This window comes from Scyliorhinus torazame, chromosome 18 (assembly GCF_047496885.1).
Source record: "Scyliorhinus torazame isolate Kashiwa2021f chromosome 18, sScyTor2.1, whole genome shotgun sequence".
In the NCBI taxonomy this organism is placed as follows: Eukaryota; Metazoa; Chordata; class Chondrichthyes; order Carcharhiniformes; family Scyliorhinidae; genus Scyliorhinus; species Scyliorhinus torazame.
The window spans coordinates 32,918,623-32,944,543 of NC_092724.1; the positions used below are offsets into that span (position 1 = coordinate 32,918,623).

The 25,921-nt window shown below is 46.7% G+C and overlaps 2 protein-coding genes across 4 annotated transcripts in view; one reads left to right on the plus strand and one right to left on the minus strand.

The window, feature by feature from the left end:
• LOC140394792 (small integral membrane protein 24-like) overlaps positions 1-23,646 on the plus strand; it is a 30,718-nt gene extending 7,072 nt beyond the window's left edge. The window contains exons 2-4 of the mRNA XM_072481987.1: positions 10,164-10,278; positions 16,192-16,239; positions 23,268-23,646. Coding sequence (XP_072338088.1) covers positions 10,164-10,278; positions 16,192-16,239; positions 23,268-23,334 — 230 coding nt within the window. The 3' untranslated portion in view covers positions 23,335-23,646. The remainder of the gene's footprint in view (positions 1-10,163; positions 10,279-16,191; positions 16,240-23,267) is intronic.
• Positions 1-25,921, minus strand: part of nfic (nuclear factor I/C) — a 788,712-nt gene that overhangs the window by 19,817 nt on the left and 742,974 nt on the right. The gene's annotated exons all lie outside the window — the stretch shown is intronic.

A 25,921-nucleotide genomic window follows, 5' to 3' on the forward strand; every position in this document is an offset into this window, starting at 1 on the left:
AACTCCTCTTTCCCCCCTTTTTACCCCCCTCTTCGCCCCCCATACTCGCCCCACCACTTTGTTTCAAACGTTCTTTTTTTTTAATAACCCGCTCATTCCAATTTTTCTTCCACGATAAAAGTCCACGCCTCACCCGCCATCTCAAAGTAGTGGTGCCTCCCTTGATATGTGACCCACAGTCTTGCCGGTTGCAGCATTCCGAATTTTATCTTCTTTTTGTGAAGCACCGCCTTGGCCCGATTAAAGCTCGCCCACCTTCTCGCCACCTCCGCACTCCAGTCTTGGTATACGCGGATCACCGCGTTCTCCCACTTACTGCTCCGAGTTTTCTTTGCCCATCTAAGGACCATCTCTTTGTCCTTAAAACGGAGGAATCTCACCACTATGGCTCTAGGAATTTCTCCTGCTCTCGGTCCTCGCGCCATCACTCGGTATGCTCCCTCCACCTCCAGCGGACCCGCTGGGGCCTCCGCTCCCATTAACGAGTGCAGCATCGTGCTCACATATGCCCCGACGTCCGCTCCCTCCGCACCCTCAGGAAGACCAAGAATCCTTAGGTTGTTCCTCCTCGCGTTGTTCTCCAGCGCCTCCAGCCTTTCCACACATCGTTTATGGTGTGCCTCGTGCATCTCCGTCTTCACCACCAGGCCCTGAATGTCGTCCTCATTCTCGGCAGCCTTTGCCTTCACGACCCGAAGCTCTCGCTCCTGGGTCTTTTGCTCCTCCTTTAGCCCTTCGATCGCCTGTAATATCGGGGCCAACAGCTCCTTCTTCATTTCCTTTTTGAGTTCTTCCACGCAGCGTTTCAAAAACTCGTGTTGTTCAGGGCCCCATATTAAACTGCCACCTTCCGACGCCATCTTGGTTTTTGCTTGCCTTCCTTGCCGCTGCTCTAAAGGATCCACCGCAATCCGGCCACCTTCCTCTCCTTTATTTATCAGTACCCAGGGGGGATTCCCTTCTGGTTCACCGCACAGTACTTTTAGCCGTTAAAATTGCCGTTGGGGCTCTTATTAAGAGCCCAAAAGTCCGTTCCACCGGGAGCTGCCGAAACGTGCGACTCAGCTGGTCATCGCCGCACCCGGAAATCTAATTATGTATTTTTAATAACAACAATTTTCTCAAATTAAGAAATGTTTTACCGGGGCAGCACGGTAGCACAGTGGTTAGCACAGTTGCTTCACATGTCCAGGGTCCCAGGGTCGATTCCCGGCTTGGGTCATTGTCTGTGCGGAGTCCTTTTGAACTAATTTTTGGTCATGAGGTAAGGGGACCACTTAAATTGATTAAGGAAAAATTGGTGAGTGAGAAATCGGAAATTACATTATTGGATTACGTGTCAAATTTTAGGGAACGATTAAATAGAGCAGGTGAATTGGCTAGACAACATTTAAAAGTTGCACAAAATGTGATGAAATGGGTGGCGGACAAGAAATCCAAAGTTCGTAGTCTTGCCAGTGGAGATAAAGTTTTAGTATTGTTACCAGTGGTAGGTGAACCTTTAAAAGCAAGGTTTTGTCGACATTATCAGATTGAAAGGAAATTAAGTGAGGTGAATTATGTGGTAAAAACGCCGGATAGACGGAAAACTCACCGACTGTGTCATGTGAATATGCTTAAAAGGTACTTTGAAAGGGAAGGAGAGAAAAAGGAGGAGGTTTTAATGATTCTAACTCAAAGTGAAGAACCAAATCCAGATGACTTGGAATTTTATATACCTGAAATTAAATTGGAAAACAAGGATGTTCTTAAAAATTGGGATAAATTATTGAGTTACCTTCAAGAGGAAAAACAAACTGACCTGAAAGAGTTATTGATATCACGTGGGAAAGTTTGTGGAGATAAATTGGGAAGTACTAAAATGGCTATACATGATGTAGTTGTGGGAAATGCTGTTCCAATCAAACAACATCCATACAGACTTAACCCTTTAAAATTGGCACAGGTTAACAAAGAGATTGAGAGTATGCTTTAAAATGGCATAATTGAAGTGGGTTGCAGCCAATGGAGCTCACCCATAGTGATGGTACCTAAACCAGACGGTACCCAACGGTTGTGTGTGGACTATAGAAAGTTGAATGCAGTTACAAGAACGGACTCTGATCCTATCCCACGTTTGGAGAATTACATTGAGAAAGTGGGACAATCAGCTTTTATTTCCAAATTCGATTTACTTAAAGGTACCTTTATCCGAAAGGGCGAAAGAGATTTCAGCTTTGTGACTCCAGATGGTATATCCCAATTCAAAGTTATGCCATTTGGCATGAAAAACGCCCCAGCCACATTTCAACGGTTAACTAACAAAGTCGTTTCAGGATGACCCAATTGTGCGGTATACATCGACGATCTGGTAATTTGCAGCCAGACATGGAAAGAACATTTAAAACATCCGATGTAGTTATTCGATCGACTTCAGGAGGCGGGTTTGGTGATAAACTTAGCCAAAAGTGAATTTGGAAAAGCCCAAGTTACTTTCCTTGGCCATACAATCGGACAGGGTCGAATGGTCACACGGGTTGTGAAATCAACAGTTATTGAGGAGTTTTCAATACCCTCAAGACGAAGGTAAATAATGCGATTTCTTGGCATGAGTGGATTTGATTGAAAATTTGTGCAAACGTTTTGTAGTGTGATTGCTCCACTGATGGACTTGCTGAAGAAACAGCAAAATTTTCAATGGACAGCGGAGTTTCAACAGGCATTTGACTGCCTGAAAGCTGATAACCAATGCTTATGTGTTGGAGAATTACAAGGGACTCTGTGATCAGATTGAACTAAAGTATCTGACTTTAAAGAGAAATGCCGAGGCATAGAGAAATGGACGGATCGGGCAAGGACCTTCTTATTCAAAGAGACTGTCAATTGAGAACGATTTCAGTTGAAGGAAGAAGAAATGAAAAAAATGGACTATATTATTATACCTGTTTGCATGTGCTGTTTTTTTTTTAAACGAAAAAGTATATTTACTGTGTGCATTTCTTAAAAGATAGCGAAAAGGTGAAAAATGAAACCATCTTGAAGTTGATGGTTTATTTTTTTTTCATGGGGGGAGGTGTCATGTGAGACCTTTAAGAAATGGGTGTTTAAGAAATGTACCTATAGGAAATGGGTGTTTATCGTCAGAGTGTGGGTGGAGCTGGGCTGTCTGTCAGCTTTTTACTTTCGTTTTAGGCTGTTTGCTGCAGGGTGTGTTTTAGTTTCATTTTCAGTGTTAGAGCTGAAGCCAGACAAAGCAGGTGTACTGCTGTTCTCTCTGCCATGAAAAGACTATCTCTTGATCATTTGGTGAATTCAGAATTATAAATGTTCTCAGTAGTGAATGTAAACCTAATGTGCTTCTGTTAAAAGGTGTTTCTTTTGTCTTCTGGATGTTGTTTGGGAAGTTATTAAGGATTACTTAGTGTTCTATTCTTTGGGGGTTGTATTTGAATTGATGGTTGCTAAGATGTTCACTGTATGTTTCAAAAAGGTTAATTTGAGTTCATAGAATAAACATTGTTTTGCTTTAAAAAAATACGTTTCCATTTCCGCTGTACCACACCTGTAGAGTGGGCCGTGTGCTCCCGATACCACAATCTATTAAAAGTTGTGGGTCAGTTGAACTCCATGATACACTTTGGGGTTCTCTAACCTCTGGCCCATAACAAATTGGGGGCTCGTGGAGAATAAAAGTCTATCTAATGGATTGGCTTAGTGAACTTAAAGACAGTGAGGGGTGAGCATATTGTGGTTGCTTTTCCAGTGTGGTATTCTAGGTTAAGTGGGGAGTGTGTTGTGGACAATGGCTCTTTCAGGGGCTCTGAAGCTTTTGGGGGTGGCGACAGTCACACGCAGTACCTTACGGACAGAGACTAAAAGCAGACTGTTAGATTTGGCAAAAACATTGCAGTTAACATTACCTGACAAAATGCGAAAAGGTAAGGTAATTATGGCGGTGGCACTGTAAATTCTATGATTTACGTTATCATTCCCTACAGCTGGTCACAATTAAAAACAAAAGTGATACTAGTTAAAGATACATTGTCTTCAACAAACTGTTTCGCAAATTCCTTTCCTCAGATGCACATAATGAAATGCCAAGAAATGATGCTGCAACATATTCCAGCATCATTGGCTTCTGAAGTGATTTTGGCCAGACTATAGCATAATTCTTGATCTTGGCAGGAATTGTCTGGCCGTTGGGATTCTCTTTTCCTTCCAGCAGCGCACCACTGCCCACAGGTTTCCCAATGGCGTGGGATGGCTAAATGGGAATTCCCATTGACAACGGTGGGAACAGAGATTCCTTCTGCCAGCAAATGACATGAAGCTGGGAAGCCAGAGAATCAAGCCCGTCATCTGTACAGAAAGTTTCTTGTGAGCAAGCCATAGATAGCAATGAGAGTTTGATTTGCTAAATCCTATTTATGTTCCAGCAGCTGCTGTATCTGGTAAACTAATGAAGCAAGAAATGATCATTTTCACTGTACAAATAGAAAAACTAACTAACAGTAAATAGCACCTGTTCCACAGTAAGAATACTCAACAATAATGCTGCCTGTGTAAAATCTAAAAACTAGAGGCTCGACTTATAGTCCTTTAAGTAATTTAAAATGATGCTTGAGCCGTTGGAAAGAGTAAAGCTTTGTTTATCAAGGTATAATATTTAGTTGTACTGATATTAGTACTGAGATATCTGCTCCAAAAGAGACAATAAGGCGGAATCATGGTATTGAGGGGGTGTTAGTGTAGTTTTCCGCATTTCACATTCTTCATGTTCAGGCTCCCCAAAGTCCCAGGGCGTTAAAAAAGGAGCATGTATTTTCTTGTTATTTTCTCCATGGCATTGCTTCAGCCAAACAGAACTGACTTGCCAACCAATCAGCACTCTTTTCTCCTGTAGTATAAATCTTTCTGATCATTTGAAATTTGGCATTCTTGTGTTTGTCCTGATGAGTGTAAGGTGAAAAACTTCCACAGCATGCCTCTTTTTCAGCAATGTTGAAGTTCTGTTTGATTAAGTGACATCATTACTTCCTATCTTGTATGCAAAACATCGGACAAAGCTTGCACGGAAAATTCCGGTTGGGAATACTTTGCTGCATACTGTTTTTTGGCAAATCACATGAACAAAGAGAGCATCTTTTACCACATGTGCTTCAATCCATCTACAGATGAAAAATCACTTAACTCCACAATTCTCTTCAACAGCAATACAAATACCAAGAAGGCTGCAATGTGTAAACAGTGAATAATCTTTCCTGGCCTCCTGCTGAGATCCCCAGCTACTCAGATGCTAATCTCAGGCCAATTCAATTAAATCCATATGATATAAATAAATGCTTGGAAAATTTTAATGCAGAAAATTTCTCTCCAAGCCACTCACCATCCTAACTTGGAAATAAGTTTCTGGTCCTGTTCCTATTTTCTGTTTCCTTCACTTTCACTGAGTCAAAATCCTGGAACTCCTTCCCTAACAGCACTGTGTGTGTACCTACACCACATGGATTGCAGCATTTCAAGAAGACAGCTCACCTTCTCAAGGGCAATAAGGGACGGGGAATAAATGTTGGCCAAGCCAGCAATGCCCACATCCCATGAATGAATTTTTAAGAAAGCAAAAACTATGGGTCCTGTCAACAGCCCAGCTGTAGCACAGGAGACTTGTGCACCAGAAACAGCTATGCCTCTAGCCAAGCTGTTTCAGCAGAGCTGCAACACTAGCATCTACCCGACAATGTGGAAAATGTTATCCCTGTCGAAAAAGCTGGTTAAATCCAATCTGACTGATTACTGTTCCACCAGTCTACACTCAGTTGTCAGAAACTACTCATCAAAACCTCATCACTGAAGCTCAGATTGGGTTCCATCTGGGCCGCTCAGCTCCAGACCTCATTAAAGCCTTTGTCCAAACATGGAGAAAAGAGTTGAATTCCAGAATGAAGTGAGAGTGACTGCCCTTGATATCAAGGCAGCAACTGACTGAGAGTGGCATCAATGAGTCCAAGCAAAATTGAAGTGAATGGGAATCAGGAGGAATAACTTTCCATTGGCTATAACTATGGTTACAAGAGCAGGTGAGAGACTGAGTAGTGTCAAGGGACTAACACTATATTTTTAAATGTTTATATACAGATATCCACATAGCTAATCCCAAAATATTTAAAAACGACAAAGATCCTTTTTGAATGGCTGAAGTTATCTCTGTTTGTAACCCATGAACAAAAGCAATCCTCAGGCATCATCAAGGAAATTTGCAACTCGCTATCTCTGAAGGGACACTAATAACCCCTGTGGGTGACAGAGCCAAATTCAAAGAGAACTATTAAAAAAATCATTATTTCATAAACCAGGCCTGGCCCACAGAGGCCTATTTGTCTGCTAGGACAATTAACCCCACAATTTTCCTTTTACATCTTCATGGTTGTAATATTTAACCATTTCTGGAACCTAGATAAAGGGATATACACCATTTGTCAAAGTCAGAGCACAGATGTCATAGTAATATGACATTAAGCTCGAGATGGTGCAACCAGTTATATTTCCTGACTATACTGAAAACTCAGTCTGCCATCTATACCATCCTCAAGAAACAGCACAGCAAGGGGGTTCTGCCAGGATTAATACCTGACCCCATCAATATTGTTTCTACTGGAACTTCTGCACCTTTGCTTACAAGGCTAATTCATCGCTGTGTGTTTATCTCACTGTGGAAGTAACTCTATTGGAAAAGTGAATTATCCAGTATCAGTTTCCAGCCTGTTGATCTCTCTGAAGGACTGCCACATTGGACTTTGATTCTGGAGTCTGGACCCATGTGAAAGAATAATTCTTTTCTTTGTGGCCTTTGCCTTGTAAATATTTATTTCCCTAGCCCTCTTTTACTCTCTGAGTGCACAGGCTCTAGTGCATGCAAATAAACTAACCACCTGAGTTCATCCAATCAAGGTTGTAAGGTTATTAATAGAAAATTGGATCACACCAAAGTTGAGGAATTTGGGAAACATGCTATCATTTACAAAAGGGGAAGCAAAGCAAAAACCTTTATGTTTGTGGACAGATGGTGAATTAACGCACCTCCTGTCCATAACAATAGAGAGTAGCTCACCTCATCTCTTAACGCCCCAAATCCTGCCCATGAACTCCAAGGCACAAATCAGGGCAAAGCAGCCCATTTGATACGCACCCCATCAACCACCTTAAATATTCACTCCCTCCATAAATGACACACAGATGGCTGTAGTGTGACCATCTATACAGTTTTCTCAGGCATAGGTTGCCTATGATTTTGCTGCTAGAATTATACCCAGGTAATACAGTATAGTTGTCATCAGTATTATATAGAATCATATCTTCTGAAATAAAATATACTAAATTTCAGGTACAAAATAACAATGCAGAACTTCAGGCAGACCTAACAATCGGGTGGAAATTCAGGTACATCGCCTTATAATTCAGAAATTCAGACACACTCCTTCAAGTGTAAAAATTTGGAAATATCTAGAAATAGGGCAACTCTTTAGGAATGCCTCAAAAGAACTCCAACTCATTGTAATGCTGAAACACAGCTCATGATAGGACTTTCAGACACAACTCATCATAATATAAAACATCAGGCATATCCAATATTAGTGCATATCTATAAGAGGCAACTTCATGCATACTCATCAGCAGGCATGTTTAGTGCATCCCATTACTGCAGCGACCATCCAGCCTGCACAGTAATCTACTTATCCTATCTTAAAAAAAATATATAGAGTACCCAATTCATTTTTTCAAATTAAGGGGCAATTTAGCATGGCCAATCCACCTACCATCTTTGCGTTGTGGGGGCGAAACCCACGTAAACACGGGGAGAATGTGCATTCTCCATATGGATAGTGACCCAGAGCCGGGATCAAACCTGGGACGTCGGCGTTGTGAGGAAGCAGTGCTATCCACTGCGCTACCATGCTGCCCTTACTTGTCCAGTGACTGATGTGAATTGGTTTCACAAACATGTAAACATCCCATTGGAATACTCAGTTCAGATTAATTTGTTAAGCCTCAACAGTTAAGATTCCTAATTTTGCTCAGCATAGGGTGGCATTGCAGCACAGTGGTTAGCACTGTTGCTTCTCAGCTCCAAGATCCCAGGTTCGATTCCTGGCTTGGGTCACTATGCGGAGTCTGCACATTTTCCTCGTGGTCTGTGTGGGTTTCCTCCGGGTGCTCCAGTTTCGTCCCACAGTCCAATGATGTGCAGGTTAGGTGGATTGGTCATGCTAAATTGCCCTTAGTGTCCAAAAAGATTACTGGGTTACGGGGATAGGGTGGAGGTGTGGACTTTACTAGGGTGCTCTTTCCAAGGGCTGGTGCAGACTCGATCGGCCGAATAGCCTTCTTCTGCGCTCTTACTTCTATGATTCTATGATATTCTTTTAAAAATTATTCAACAAAATAGGACTTTCTTTTTTAAAAATATATATTTATTAAAGTTTTTTAACACAATTTTTCTCCCTTACAAACAATAACCCCCCCCCCCCCCGTAACAAAAAAAAACGAGAGATCGCGCAGAGCAAGATATATACATGGCAAAATGATATATTTACACAGCTTTGTACACTGGCCCTCACCCGTAAGTGCCAGTTTCCCCAACCCTTCATGTTATCTCTTGCTCATCCACCCTCCCAGGCAGTCCCCCCTATCCCCCCCTCCCAGGACGTCCCCTCCACCCGCCGCCCCCCCAAGGTTGCTGCTGCTGACCGACCTTCCTCTAACGCTCCGCGAGATAGTCTAGGAACGGTTGCCACCGCCTGTAGAACCCCTGCGCAGACCCTCTCAAGGCGAACTTAATCCTCTCCAACTTTATGAACCCAGCCATATCATTTATCCAGGCCTCCAGGCTGGGGGGCTTTGCCTCCTTCCACATTAGCAAGATCCTTCGCCGGGCTACTAGGGACGCAAAGGCCAGAATGCCGGCCTCTTTCGCCTCCTGCACTCCCGGTTCGTCCACTACTCCAAATATTGCTAGCCCCCAGCTTGGCTTGACCCGGACTTTCACCACCTGAGATATTGCTCCCGCCAATCCTCTCCAGAACCCAAAAATAGGACTTTCAATATCAATGAAAGAGAATTGTGCACTAACAACAATATTTTAGGATTATCTCTAAGGATTTCCTGTTATGCACGACATCTAGTGAAATGTTTAGTTTGCACTGTATTCATCTGTGAGATATTGTTAGCTCTAAAAGGGATAAGTAGGGGAGGCCGCATTTTTCATACAATCAGGTTCCAGTTTCAGAATTGAATGAACAGTCTTCTCTCACATTGAGTGGAGCAATGTTTGGTAATGAACATCACAGAATCGCAGAATTGTTACGGCGCAGAAGGAGGCCATTTGTTCCATCGTGAATGCACCGTCTCTCCAAACAAGCATCAGGGATTAGTGCCCCTCGATAGCTCAGTCGGCAGAACATCTGACTTTTAATCTGAGGGTCCAATGTCCCAGTCCCTGTTTCAGTATTGTTTTCAACAAAATATTTCAACTTTCATGAAACTACAAAAATGAGCAATTTATTCTGTATTCACCTTCTCCCCCTTCCTTTTCATGATTATTTTGGACTTAATTAGCCAGATATTCTTTCAAGTCATACATGTCTCTACATCTATATATGTATACGTGAGTATATAAAGAAGATATTAAATAATTCTATATTGGCCATCTGGATGATAAAGTTTGCTTTGCTCTATTCACAGTTAAACAGAGGATATTGAAATTATACAGCAGGTCTGTAATTATCTGAAAGGAAGGAAGACTGCTTATCTATTCAGGTGTAGACTCTTTACCAGATCCTGATAGGTTCATCTGCCTTTTCCCCTTTCAAAGGATGATTAACCTATTGTGCATTTCCACTATTTTCAATTTTAATTTGTTGGTATTTTCTTTCATCTTAAAACACCCATATAATTTTGCAAATGTGGCCTCTTTGACCTGCTTGAGTTAGATCTACAAAGCTCAGGCAACAATGCTATACATGGCTTGATGCATACAGTATAACACGATACTCAGTAAAATTAAAACTATATTCCAGGAACCTTTCATGCAACACGAGTGCGTCGAGATGCAATTGACGAAAGGCTGAAATTGAACATTTTGTTTGGCAATGAATTTTATCCATATTTAAATTTTTCTTTTATTTCAGCAAAAGCAAACAACAGCGGAACCTGGCAGCCTTGGCTCACTGGACTCACTGCCGTCACTGTGTTCCTCTTCATCGTCTTTGCCCTGTTAATAATTAACAGAGTTTTTTGTGCAAGGTAAGTAGATGGAGCTGAACAAGATATTATTGTCAGTTTGGCCAACATCAAAGAATCAGTGTGGAATGTAATGTTGTGAGTAAGGAAGGGAGGCAGTTATTTAAAATGTCCCAATCTGCCTTTAAAATATGTTCACCCAACTCCACCCCTCCCCCCCCACCCCCATCCCCACCCCCACGGGCAAAAAAGAGGACCATCCCCACAAGCTTTGGAATGACACCCCCACCTCAGAAGTATTGGGGGTACTCTTCTCCCTCTCCCCGGGCTATTATTGGTGCACTTCCCAACCGCACATAAGAAGAACCCCATCCCAATGCAGGAAGGTTACCCCACGCAGTGGCCACTTCGCCCTTAACCCCTGGGGCCTTCAGACACTTCCATACCCCCGGCATAGTCATCACAGCTGGTTTTCACTTTTAAAAACCAGTAGTGATTTGCACTGGCGTGACATCACGCCCCCCAGAGGTGGGGGGGTGGGGGGCTGAGGGGAAAGGGGGGGGGGAGGAAGGATCCATTATGACAGACGCTAAGACGCAAAGCTGCTTAAATACATTTAAATTTATTCATATTAATGGAAATCAGGTTCACGCTCTGATCACATGATCAGTGGTGGGCGGGCAAGACGACGCCAGCACAAATCCCGTTTTGGCCCTCTTACGGGATTTACTATTCATATCAGGATTTGTACTGGCGGTGAACAACGCTGCTAGATCTCGCCCTTTGTAATTTGTCAACCAAATTGTCAAAATGTGTCATTTTGTTTCGGAAAATTCCACCCTGTGTCTCTAGATTTCTAAGAAGTGTCTCTCAAAGTTGAACTATGACATGTTGCAGGACGGAATTGTACCAGTGACCTATGATTTTTTTTTTTTAAAAATAATTTTTATTAAGGTTTTCATCAAATATCAGTAACAAAATGAAAAAGGAACCAAACAGGGTTAGGTACAAAACACAGTCCAAAAAAGCAACCCTCCATACCCCCCTCCCCCCTGTACATAGATAATAAATTAACATTAACACCCCGACTTAACACAACAAATATATACACCCCCTCAGACCCTCCAGTGTAAATAACAAAATCTAAAATAAAGTAAACCCCCCGCCCCCCCCCGGGTTGCTGCTGCCATTGACCAATGTCTACCGTTCTGCCAGGAAGTCTAAGAACGGTTGCCACCGCCTAAAGAACCCTTGTACCGACCCTCTCAAGGCGAATTTCACCCTCTCCAACTTAATAAACCCCGCCATATCGTTGATCCAGGATTCCATGCTTGGGGGCCTCGCATCCTTCCACTAAAGAAGAATCCTTCGCCGGGCTACCAGGGACGCAAAGGCCAGCATACCGGCCTCTTTCGCCTCCTGCATTCCCGGATCCTCTGCCACCCCAAATATTGCGAGCCCCCAGCCTGGCTTGACCCCGGAACCTATCACCCTCGACACCGTCCTCGCTACACCCCTCCAAAATTCCTCCAGCGCTTTGGTGTGATATGGGTGTGATTCGCTGGGCTCCCCGAGCACCTAACACACGTGTCCTCGCCCCCAAAGAACCGGCTCATCCTTGTCCCGGTCATGTGTGCCCTGTGCAGCACATTAAACTGTATGAGGCTAAGCCTCGCGCACAATGAGGAAGAGTTCACCCTCCCTAGGGCATCTGCCCACGTCCCTTCCTCAATTTCCTCTCCCAACTCCTCCCACTTACCTTTCAACTCCACCACCGAGGCCTCCTCCTCCTCCTCCTGCATCACCCGGTAAGTTTCCGAGATCTTCCCCACTCCCACCCACCCCCCCCGAGAGCACCCTGTCCTGTACTGTGCGTGGCAGCAGCCGCGGGAATTCCACCACCTGCCGCCTGGCAAACGCCCTTACCTGTAAGTACCTGAAGGTGTTTCCCGGGGGGTAGCCCATACTTCTCCCCCAACTCACCCAGGCTCGCGAACTTCCCGTCCACAAACAGGTCTCCCAACCTTCGTATCCCTGCCTGAGCCAGCCCGAAAACCCCCTATCTGTTCTCCCTGGGACGAACCGGTGGTTCCCCCGTATTGGGGTCCACACCGAGGCCCCAACGTCCCGCCTGTGCCGCCTCCACTGCCCCCAGATTTTGAGGGCAGTCGCCACTACCGGGCACGTGGTATACCTCATTGGAGGGAACGGCAGCGGCGCCATTGCCAGCACCCCCAGACTCGTACCCACACAAGACGCCGTCTCCAGCCTCTTCCATGCAGCCCCCTCTCCCCCCATCACCCACTTGCACACCATCATCGCATTGGCAACCCAGTAGTACCCACAGAGGTTGGGCAGCGCCAGCCCCCTCCTATCTCTACTCCACTCCAGGAACACCCTTCTCACCCTCGGAGTCCCTCGCGCCCACACAAACCCCATTATACTCCTGTTGACCCGACTAAAAAAGGCCTTCGGGATAAACACGGGGAGGCATTGGAACAGGAACAAACCCTTGGGAGCACCGCCATTTTGACGGACTGCATCCTGCCCGCCAAGGACAGCGGCAACGCGTCCCACCTCTTGAACTCCTCCTCCATTTGCTCCACCAGCCTTGTGAAATTAAGCCTATGCAGGGCCCCCCAGCTCCTGGCCACCTGGACCCCCAAATACCTGAAGCTCATCTCCGCCCTTTTTAGTGGGAGCTCACCAATCCCCCTCTCCTGGTCCCCTGGGTGAACCACAAACAGCTCGCTCTTCCCCATGTTGTGCTTGTACCCCGAGAAATCCCCGAATTCCCTGAGGATCCTCATTATCTCCGGCATTCTCCCCACTGGGTCCGCCACATATAGCAGCAAGTCGTCCACATAGAGCGACACCCTATGCTCCTCCCCACCCCGCACCAACCCCCTCCAGTTCCTCGACTCCCTCAGTGCCTTAGCCAGGGGTTCAATCGCCAGTGCGAAGAGCAGGGGGGACAGGGGACACCCCTGCCTCATCCCTCGGTGCAACTGAAAGTACTCAGACCTCCTCCTGTTCGTGGCCACACTTGCCATCTGGTCCTCATACAATAGCCTAACCTACCTGACAAACCCCTCCCCAAATCCAAATCTCTTCAGCATCTCCCACAGGTACCCCCACTGTACCATATCGAAGGCTTTCTCAGCATCCATCGCCACCACTATCTCCGCCTCCCCCTCCCTCGCCGGCATCATGATAACGTTCAGAAGTCTCCACACATTCGCATTCAACTGCCTGCCCTTCACGAACCCCGTCTGGTCTTCGTGGATGACCTGCGGCACACAATCCTCAATCATCGTGGCTAAGACCTTCGCCAGCACCTTGGCATCTACGTTTAGCAACGAAATCGGCCTGTAAGACCCACACTGCAGGGGATCCTTGTCCCGCTTCAGGATCAAGGAGATCAGTGCCCCGGGACATCGGCGGGGGTAAAGCCCCCCCCTCCCTTGCCTCATTGAAGGTCCTAACTAGCAACGGGCCCAACAGGTCCATATATTTCTTGTAGAATTCGACCGGGAAACCGTCCGGCCCCGGTGCCTTCCCCGCCTGCATGCTTCCTATCCCTTTGCTCAGCTCCTCCAGCCCAATCGGGGCCCCCAATCCCGCCACCAGTCCCTCCTCCATCTTCGGAAACCTCAATTGGTCCAAAAGGCGGCCCATCCCTCCCTCCTCCAGTGGGGGCTCGGACTGATACAATTCCTCATAAAAGTCCCTGAAGACCCCATTGATACCAACCCCACTCCGCACCACACTCCCTCCCCTGTCCTTAACTCCCCCGATCTCCCTAGCTGCGTCCCGCTTCCGAAGCTGATGCGCCAGCATCCAGCTTGCCTTTTCCCCATACTCGTAAATCGCCCCTGGGCCTTTCTCCACTGCATCTCCGCCTTCCTGGTGGTCACCAGGTCGAATTTGGCCTGGAGGCTGCGCCTCTTCCTCAACAGCCCTTCCTCAGGCATCCACAGATACCTCCTGTCTACCCTCACCATCTCCCCCACCAGCCTCTCCCTCTCCCTCTGCTCCCTCCTCTCCTTGTGGGCCCTAATGGAGATCAGCTCTCCCTTAACCACCGCTTTCAGCGCCTCCCATACCATCTCCACTCGGACCTCCCCGTTATCGTTGGCCCCCAGGTACCTCTCTATGCTTCCTCGGACCCGCTCACTCACCTCCTCGTCCGCCAACAGCCCCAACTCCAAGCGCCACAACGGGCGCTGGTCCCTCTCCTTCCCCAGCTCTAAGTCCACCCAATGTGGGGCGTGATCCGAAATGGCTATCGCCGAGTACTCGGTATCCTCTACTCTCGCTATCAGCGCCCTGCTCAAAATAAAAAAGTCGATCCAGGAATAAGCCTTATGGACATGTGAGAAGAAGGAAAATTCCCTAGCCCCCAGCCTTGCAAATCTCCAAGGCTCCACCCTTCCTATCTGGTCCATAAACCCCCTCAGCACTCTAGCCGCCGCTGGCTTCCTACCCGTACTAGACCTGGAGCGATCCAGTGCCGGATCCAACACCGTGTTAAAGTCTCCCCCCATTATCAGGCTCCTGACTTCCAAGTCTGGGATCCGACCCAACATGCGCCGCATAAAACCCGTATCGTCCCAGTTCGGGGCATACACATTGACCAGTACCACCCTCTCTCCCTGCAGCTTACCACTTACCATTATGTACCTACCGCCATTGTCTGTCACAATGCTCGACGCCTCAAATGACACCTTCTTTCCCACCAAGATCGCCACCCCTCGATTTTTGGCATCCAGCCCCGAATGAAACACCTGACCTACCCAGCCTTTCCTCAATCTTACCTGGTCTGCCACCTTCAGGTGTGTCTCCTGGAGCAAAACCACATCCGCCTTGAGCCCCTTCAGGTGCGCGACACGCGGGCCCGCTTGACCGGCCCATTCAGTCCCCTTACATTCCAGGTTATCAGCCGGATCAGGGGGCTATCCGCCCCCCCCTCCCCCGCCGACTAGCCATAACCCCCTCCTCGGCAAGCCACGCGCCCGCACCCCACGCCCGGTCCGTTCCCCACGGCGGCAGACCCCCGTCTCGACCCCCCCCGCAATCGCTTCAGCTCCCCCTTGATCATAGCAGCAGCAACTCGATCCCCCCCCCACTTCCGCAAGTCAGCTGACTCCTGCTGACCCCAGCCACACCCGCCCCTGTGACCTATGATAAACACAAATAATGAACTATAAATCAAAGGCAAATTGGGCAAATTAGATTTGCAAGGGGAAGTGAGAATAATATTGGCTCGTACACTGTATCACCACTATCACCTTTTCCTCGGTGTTTATGAAAGTTATTGTGATATAGTGAATCTAGACTATAACGGTTCATTTGTAAACTGGAAATGGCTGTAAAAGCACCATTCACAGAAATGTGCACTGTTCATATTCTGCAGGCTGCTAACGATGACCCTGCATTTAAGTATCTATTGCACATCCCTCACACTCAAATATTTTTATAGAAATGGAAGCTAAGTCTTATTGTGGATGAACATCACTTTTGACAATTTGGTTGAGCTGCAATATCACACACTGTCAGAGATCCGAATGAAGAAGTTCAGTGGTAATACGTATGGACCTTTATTTAATAAGTGCAGGTCAGTTGTGGACGAGCACCAGAACAATGATCGTGATTTTTGTAAAAGTCCAATTGGTTCAATAAGCCCTTCAGGAAGGCAATCTGCCCCTCATTTAGTCCAACGTTGATGTGACTCCAGTACCACACTGTATGCTTGACTCTTCATCCCTCTTGAAATATCCGAGCAAGTTAGTAGATTGTAAAAACAATTACGAAACAAATGAATACATATGTAAGTGTGTTAATGCTGCCATATCCTGAGAGAACACAAGAAAATTCATGAGTGCCAGAGCTATGGTATACTCCTTGACAATTTTAGATACTTAAAAATCTGTGAAACGACTTTTGTGCTGTATTTATCCAAGTTATATTTTACAGGAATAAGGAATCTGATCAGCCGAACATTTTCCTAAATACTGCTGATACGTAAGTGCCTTCTTGTCATTCAAGCACTGATTTTACAAATTGCCGTTATTTTGTGTGTAACAATGATAATTTATGCAATTTACATTATCCCTTCTTAATTCACAGTAGTAGAAGTAAACTAATGTTTCACTTTATGCAGATTAATGCAACATTGATGTTGCACTGTATTGAGGAGTCCTCTGGATGTGTTCTTGGAACAGTCTGGAATACCTTGCTTCAGAATCTGTGGTCAGCCAAGTACGCTGTCATGCAAGGGACCGTGACCTCTAACTTGCACTTTCTTCCCTTAAGCACACATTACCCTTACCAAAGATCACTGCATATAGGCACAGAACGGCAGTGACTAATGAGTGACCCATAATCTGTGTCTCTGTGTCACATACATGTTGACCTAGGGGTTTGATCCCTGTTCTGGCTGAGCCAGTTTGGGGCCTGCCAACATGCCTTATCCAATATTTTAAAAAATCACAAATTGTGTCATGGTTTGGAAAATAATCTCCAAGGACCTGCCTTCAAGAGGAAGACACACTGAATTAAAAAAAACCAAAGCTAGCAGTTCCAAAATGGTTGACAGCTCAAAGACCACTGTGAGCATATGACACGTGAAATTGGTCCTCAATTTGTGATTAGCCCAAGCAGCAGCTGAAATGAACTCCCAAATAAGAAGGCCCAATGCCCATCCTAATATATGGGTATGAGCTGAATTCTATGCTCGCGACCCAATCTGATGGAGGGAAGTAAGCTGGGGATAGGCCCAAAACGATAGGATAATTCCTCACCATCTTCAGCTAGTGGATCCAATAATTGATTATCTTCATCTGGAAGAGTTTAGGAGCCTTTACTGGGTCGCAATATCTGCTCTTGTGCATGTGGGGAAGCCAAAAGAAACTCCCTTAATATCCCTAAATATAGTGAGGTGGTCGAGTGACATATTTTCCCATCTATCCTCCCCTAGAATTGTTCCTAAGCACACAAATGTACTGAAATCTCAGTGGGACAGGATTTTTCTGTTCCCCTGACAGAAATGAATTCCACGAAGGCCTCAACCTTGGTCAAACATTGGAATCTAAGTGGTAGACTAAATGTTTCGTGTGACATTGGTTTATAAACATAGGAGGGCCATTTGGCCCTTCAAGCCTGCTCCGCCATTCATTATGATCATGGCTGATCATCCAACTCTTTAGCCTAATCCCGTTTCCCCCCCATATCCTTTGACCCCCTTTGCCTTAAGTGCCATATCTAAGAGATTCTTGAAAACATGCAAAATTTTGGCCTCAACTACTTTCTGTGGTCGCAAATTCCACAGACCAACCATTCCCCGGGTGAAGAAATCTCTCTACATCTCTGTCCTAAATGGTCTCCCCCATATACTCAGACTGCGACACCTGGGTTGAAATTCTCCGGAAACGGCGCGATGTCCGCCGACTGGCGCCCAAAACGGCGCCAATCAGACGGGCATCGCGCCGCCCCAAAGGTGCGGAATGCTCCGCATCTTTGGGTGCCGAGCCCCAACATTGAGGGGCTAGGCCGACGCCGGAGGAATTTCCGCCCAGCCAGCTGGCGGAAACGGCCTTTGTTGCCCTGCCAGCTGGCGCGGGGTCGGAGAATGTCGCCCCTGGTTCTGGACACACCCACCATCGGGAACATTCCTCCTGCATCAACCCTGTCCAGTCCTGTTAGAATTTTATAGGTTTCTATGAGATCCCCCCTCATTGTTCTCACTGGGCAGAATTTTACCGGAATGTGGCAAAGTGTTGTTTAGAGAGAAAACCGGTGTGCACTTTCCAGTTGCACAGACCAGTTTTCTGGCCAAATCTTGAGCCTCTGAGAGAAAGAAAATGTGTGGGCATGGTTTACGTGGGGGCGGGACCCCTGAGAGCTGGCAACCCAGCTCCAAAGAGATTGGGGCGGCTTTTAAAGATGGTGCCCCAATCAGCGCTGCTGCCTAACACCCCCCGCACAGAGGTATAGGGGGCTCCCCCATGACAATCCTCGCTGATATTCCCTCCACTTCCCCCCCGCAAACATCAACTGCTGGCAGTGACCTCCCTCCCCACAACCAACACCGTGAAAGTATAGCCAGCACTCCCCTTGCACCGCCCATCAAAGCACCCTCCCCTTTGGTTCTCCCACCAGGACCCAGCCCAGGCACTGCCCTGGCACAAGTTGCAGTGCCAACCTGGCAGAGCCTGCCAGTGCTGGGGGCAGTGCCAGGGAGCTGCCTGGACATTTCCTCAAACCACCCCTCTCTCCCCCCCCCAAGGGGTTTCATTTACCTCTGCACCCCCAGAGGGATCCCCTCGAATGCCTCACTTCTAGCCAAACCTGTTGCAAATGTCAGATCAGCAAGGTATGAATATTTAGTGAGGGGGGAATCATGTGACTGTCCGGGCCACTAATAATATTTAAATTGATACAAATATATTAAAATGAGGTCCATGCCCTTTATGGGTGTGAATCTCGTGGCAGGGGAAAAATAGGGAAACCATCTCTCTGACAAGAATCGTGTTTCCTGATTCTCGCTGGATTTTCCGCATGCGCCGCCGATCCCACGGACGGCTAGTGCGGGTTCCAAATCACCCCCTCATGCCCATTGTCAGCAGTGGCTCATTTGAAACAGAGGATGTGGGCCTAAATCACTCCAGGACTTGAGCATAAAAGTTAAGGCTGACATACCAGTGCAGGTCTAAGAGAGCGCTGCCATGTTGAATGTGTTGTTAACCCAAGTCCTCTGTACTTGTTTGGGCGAGCATAAAGGATCCTACTGCACTGAAGAAGCGCAGTCTTGGCCAATAGTTATACTTCCATCTCAATGACATAAACAGATTATCTGGTCTCTAGCATGTTTATGGGAGCAAGTTGTGGCTGTCTTGTTTCCTCCATTACAACAGTGAATTTAACGTGGGAATATAACAAACAGTACCGTGTACAGTGGGAAAATGTGAAATTGTCCATTTTGACAGGAAGAATAAATCGAGAAACCTGTAATGTAAATGTTGAGAGATAGCTGAGCTCTGAGATGCAGAGGGATCTAGGTGTCCTACTGCATGAATCACAAAAGGCTAGTATGCAAGTACAGCAAGTAGTTGGGAAAGCTAATAGAACATTATTCTTTTTTCCAAGGGGAATTGAATCCAAAAATAGGGAGATCATGCTTCAGTTATCCAGTGCCCTAGTGCGACCACACCTGGAGTACTGTGTACAATATCGGTCTCCTCATTTAAGGGAGGGTAATAATAATAATCTTTATTGTCACAAGTAGGCTCACATTAACACTGCAATGACGTTACTGTGAAAAGCCCCTCATCGCCACACTCCGGCACCTGTTCGGGTACACAGAGGGAGAATTCAGAACGTCCAAATTACCTAACAGCACGTCTTTCGGGACTTGTGGGAGGAAACCGGAGCACCCGGAGAAACCCACACAGACACGAGGAGAACGTGCAGACTTCACACAGACAGTGACCCAAGCCGGGAATCGACCTAGGATCTTGGAGCTGTGAAGCAACTGTTGTGTTGGGCGCTCTGGATCCGTGGATCACATACAGGTCACCAACACTTGAAATAGTGCAACACTATTTTATTAAGTCAGAAACTATTTAACATACTTTCACTGTGGGTTAACATGATATTAGATTGAACTAAAGACCTATGCCTTGTCCTAACCAGTCTATGCACTCAGCACATGGTGAATATCTGTGCTGCAGGCTGTGAGCTCTGTCCTACTCGGAAGCTGCAGCTCGAATGAGCGGGAACTCTGATGCCCCCTGTCTTTATAGTGCGTGTGCTCTAACTGTTGATTGGCTGTGGTGTTGTGTGTGTTGATTGGTCCCACTGTGTGCCCATCAGTGTGTGTGTCTGCACCATGATATACTGGTGTATATTATGACAGCAACAGTGCTACCCACTGTGCTACCATGATGAAATGAAAAAAATGAAAATCGCTTATTGTCACAAGTAGGCTTCAAATGAAGTTACTGTGAAAAGCCCCTAGTCGCCACATTCCTGCGCCTGTTTGGAGAGGCTGGTACGGGAATTGAACCGTGCTGCTGGCCTGCCTTGGTCTGCTTTAAAAGCCAGCCATTTAGCCCTGTGCTAAACGAGCCCCTTGATGTAAATACATTGGAAGCAGTTCAGAGAAGATTTACCAGACTAATACTTGGAATGGGTGGGTTGTCTTATGAGGAAAGGTTGGACAGGCCCGGCTTGTACCTTCTGGAGTTTAGAAGAGTAAGAGACAACTTGATTGAAACAAAAAATCCTGAGGGGTCTTGACAGGGTGGATGTGAAGAGGGTGTTTCCCCTTGTGGGAGAATCTAGAACTTGGGTCACTGTTTAAAAATAAGGGGTCACCCATTTAAAACGGAGATGAGGCGAATTTATTTCTCGCAGAGGGTTGCGAGTCTTTGGAGCTCTCTTCATGAAAAGGCAGTGGAGGCCGAGTCTTTAAATATTTTCAAGGCAGAGGTGAATAGGTCCTTGGTAAGCGAGGCGGTGGTTGGTTATCGGGGGTATGCAGTATGTTTGTATGTATACACTTCAGAAGTACTTCATTGGCTGTAAAATGCTTTGGGACATCCTGTGGTCACTAAAGGTGATACATAAATACAAGACTTTCCATTTTAAGCTCATCAACATTATTAACAGCACCTTGATATACTGCTGACCTGGCAGGTTCTGATACCTGATTATTGAACCTATCGCAGAGAATCGATTTACTTCCAATCTTGCATTGCCAGACACATTGAAACTAATTTTGAAGTGTTACGGACAGGAGGGGGATTAATTTACACTGCCCTGATTTCTCCTCTTGCTACCCGTCCATGAACAGAAAGGTGTTCATCGATATTCCCTCTTTTAATAAGTGATGGTGTGTTGTCCCCAACCGTTAAATTTGGAGTGTTCCAATCCTCCAGGAATAACTTGCACAGCAACCTCGAGAAAACATAAATTTAAGAGGTTTGTTTAATTGCACACAAACGCTGGAGCGGGGTTTCACAACATCTTTTGCACTCATACAATACAAAGAGGGCTAAAGGAAGGGTAGGAGATTCAGGACCCGACCACAATAAAATACCAGTTCGGGTTTAACGTGTGTCCAAAGTCCAGAATCAAAAGCCTAATGGAATGGTTCTTCAGAGGGAGGTTGACTGTTGCAAGGTGATCCCTCTTTCCAGAAATGTGACTTCCACAAAGGGAGAAGGCACAGAAGGCGTGATTTAACTAAATGGGAACAAAGTCTCATAGCGAGTGCGTTTAGCCATGTGTTTCCTGCCGCTTGCAGCACCGAGAAACACTACACTATCGAATGCCACTAGGGTTAGATAGGGGGCCTCAGCAGGGAACGCGTGGCTGAGACCAGATATAGCCCTGTTTTCTGCACTGAGGAGCTCTGCTCGCGGGATCTTCTCAGTGTAGCGAGGAGCCCCCAACACAACCCTCGACCACCCCAAGCCCAAACTCACTATGAGAGGTTGTCCTCGGGTCCCGCACACCTCTCCAACACCTGCACAGGGCATCTCCTGCCCGATCGCCGGCATGTGAAAAATGCCAGTGCCAACCTGGTACTTTGGCAGTGCCAGGCTGGCACCTAGGTGGCACTGCCAGCATGCCTAGGTGTCACCAGCAGTGCCAGTTTACCACCCATGCCCAGAGGGCATGCCCCTGGTGGTCTATGATCCCCTGGGAGACACCCCAAGTGCCAGTCCATCTAGCCCCTGTTTGGGGAGACGTCGCTCGCCCGAGGTCTCCGAGGCAACAGGAATAGTTTCCAACGCCTCGGGTGCCTTGGGAAACTACATATTACAGTGAGACTAGCTGTCGTGCTCAAGGTGCAGATTTGCCAAAAGGTGATCCCGCCCACAATGGGTGGGATTTACATCGCAATATCTTGCGGGATTGCGTTAGATCTCGGGAGGCGTTGTGAGCCAGGTAGACCCCAGGGCGGAGTCTCCCGGCTTCTATCGGCCATGTTGCGCCACGGTGCGCTGCTTTTCAGGTGCAGCGTAGCCATTTGATCGCGCCCAGAGAATTGAGATGGTCTTGAATGCACAAGTTCCAAAGTCCCAGTAGTTCACAGTGTCTATAAGGGACATAGTTCTTTCTTCTGCTACCTGTTGAATGATAAGATGTCAGATAGCACAGGCTGCTTGCCTGAAGCTGCTGTTTCTCTTCGAAGGTCAAAATGTCACTGCATGAGTTCAAGTCCACAGGACAATATTACATGTTCTAGCAGCTTGGGGGAGGTCATGTGATATACCTTCTACTCCTTCTCCTAGATGTTGGAAAGAAGGTGTATATTTCCAAGGCTGGAATCTTGAAGTGTTTAATAGGAGTCAGGATTCCTTCTGTTCTAGGAGACACTGGTTTCAGGTTGACTAAACGAGACCCCATTGTGTGTTGGAACAGATAACACTTGGGCCATTAGATTGGAGACTAGGAGTTGCAAACAGCTGCCTTTTTTCATAGCTTGCTGGGGCAGACAACTCGACTGCTGAGCCATTGTGTTGGCTTGGCTGGAGTGTTTACACAATGCAAGGAGTGTTGCATTTCAGGACGTTTGAGTTGTTAGCCTTCGTTTGCTTTCAAACTGCACAGAAACCTTCAGAAACCAGCATGTCATCAGCTGGAACCATTTTATCATCTCAGCAATCATCCATTTTGAAAAACAGAGAAAAGAAAATTCTGAAGTAGTTCAGCTGATGGAGATAGGTATTTATTTACTGTCCCGTCTCGACGGGGTAAAAAGGAACAATTTGCTTTTTAGAGTCTACCCCGTCACTGTATCCATTGATGGGGCAAGTATCAAGAAAGTCCCAAGACATATATGGATTAGTTGTCACCAAACTCTCAACTGAGGCAGAGTCATACTGCCTCAAACTTTAACTCTGTTTCTCTCACCACAGATTCTACCAGGTCTGCTGAGTTTTCCCAGCCTTTTCTGTTTTTATTTCAACTGTGGACTAGATGACATGTGGATTAGATTCATGTTAAGGTTGTTAAATGCTTTATATGCTTCTTGATTATAGATCTGCAGCATCCAATCCATACACCAACACAGTAATCATCGAGGATGACAAACGGACAAGCCTATAAAACTATGTGACAGGACGCTCATACACAATTTCAACGTTATCTTCATTTTCTTCTAAAATTGGAGTGATTGCTCAGCAGCTGAACGTTGTATCCTGCTATAATGGATGATTATTCTTGTAACATAGGTGTGGAAATAAAAAATGTTTAAAATGATGACAATGAATTTGTGAACATTTAAAATGTTTTGCAATTTATGAAAATATAATTTTCTGCATGCTAAATATAATTGACAAGAGATGGAAACTGTACAGGACGCGACAAAAAACCATCCAATAAATCAAAACAGAAACCTTTGTGATTTTTCACTCAAAACTGGGTAGTTCCATGATGATGTCTGTTGGGATAGTTTGCGGATGTGAATATTTTTGATATCAATGAGCTCTAGTGGCTTGGTTAATAAAACAATATAATACACCTTCAAAAGGAAGACTACATTTAACCTACTGACAACAGGAACACATAGTGAAATATTGTTTTATGCTTTTGGTTGTAGGAAGGTTAATAACTCTATTTTTCAATTTTATTAATGGTCCTGAATGTCCACAACATTCTGAGTGAAGAAATTTTGCACCTTTGTTCTAAATTGTTGAAGCCTTCTCCAAACAGTATGATTTAGTCCTACACTCTTCCACCAGGGAAAATAACTTTTCAGCATTTGCCCCATTGAGCACCCTAAGATGTTATTTGCTTCAATGAAATCACCTCTCATTTTTTAAAACTTCAGAGAGTATAGGCCCATTCTATTCAATCTCTACTCAAGGAATTACCCCATCATCCCAGATAATTAGTCCAAGGGACCTATGTTGCTCCACTTCTATGGTAACTATTGTTGATATTAATTTTTAGTATGTGATGGAGGAATAATACAGCAGCTTGTCTTATATCTTCAGCAAATTTACTGTGCATTCAACTCAGCAGAGATACAAACTCTATATAATTTTCTCCCAGCAACTGTACCAACTGTGTCCATTTATACTCTTTTGGAGATTGAGCCAATAAGCATTACTTACCTTTAATAAGGCTTAATAGCTTAACTATGTACTTTCCAAAGTGTGCTAATATATTGACTGTGGTAGCATGTATTAGGGGTCATGTGGGACTGTGAAGCCGTGATGCTATTGGCTGACAGATCCCGGGTCCTGGTTGGCTGTTGACTCCTGGCTCCGCCCTGAAGGCGGAGTATAAGAACCCGAGCTTCTCCCCGCCGCTCCATTCTGTTGCTGAACTGCTGGGGACAAGTCTCGCTTAATAAAGCCTCATCGACTTCATCTCTACTCGTCTCTCTCGTAAGTCATTGTGCGCTACAATTTATTAAGCGAGCTTAAAGGACTATGGAGCTCCGGATCGCCCCCACGCAGCGAACTCGGCAGCAGTTTTTAAACACTGGCAAGCTTGTTTTGAAGGCTACCTCCGAACGGCCCCCAGCCGGATCACAGAAGACCAGAAAATATAGGTCCTGCATTCGAGGGTAAGCCCGGAACTTTACCCTCTCATAGAAGACGTAGAGGATTTCCCGACGGCGCTCGCAGCACTGAAGAGCATCTACGTTCGCCCCGTGAACCAGGTCTACGCACGCTACCAACTCGCAACGAGACGGCAAAGTCCCGGAGAATCGTTAGAGGAATTCTACGCCGCGCTGCTAATTTTGGGACGGGGCTGCAGCTGCCCGCCGGTGAACGCGATTGAACACACGGACATGCTAATTCGCGATGCGTTTGTGGCAGGTATGAACTCTCCCCAAATCCGCCAAAGACTTTTAGAAAGAGAGTCGCTAGGACTCTCAGAGGCACGGACCATTGCAGCTTCCCTAGATGTGGCCTCGCAAAACGCCCGCGCCTACGGCCCCGACCGCGCGGCAGCCCCTTGGGCTCTGTGGACCCCCGTCGCGACAAACCCCCCCCCTCCCTCACAGGCTTGCGCGGTTAAAGCGCCAGATCATCCCGGGGGGGCCCGCTGCTATTTCTGCGGGCAAGCGAAACACCCCCGGCAGCGCTGCCCGGCCCGCGCAGCTATTTGCAAAAGCTGTGGCAAGAAGGGCCATTACGCAGCTGTGTGCCGGTCCCGGGGGGTCGCCGCAATCCCCGGAGAAGAACGAGCCCAGCGCATCCCAAACGCTCCCCAACCCCCCCAGCGCCCCATGTGCGACCCGCGGGCGCCGCCATTTTGGGTCCCGGGCACCACGAGGGGAGGATGGGCGCCGCCATCTTGTGACTCCCCAGCCATGTGCGATTCATGGGGGTGGCCATTTTGTCCACCCCGACCACGTGCGATCCATGGGGCGGCCATTTTGTCCACGCCCGGCCGCGTGCGATTCATGGACGCCGCCATCTTGGATGACAACAAAGGACCCCAGTATCGACGGCTCCACGGGGTCCGAAGAAGACGCCGAGACACTACGACCACGACTGGCTTCGGTGACGCTGGATCAATCACGGCCCCGGACGCTCCAGACGACGACAACAACGGTGCTGATCAACGGACACGAGACATCATGCCTGATCGACTCCGGGAGCACCAAAAGTTTCATTCACCCCGACACGGTAAGACGCTGTTTTCTGACCATCCATCCAAGTACGCAAAAGATTTC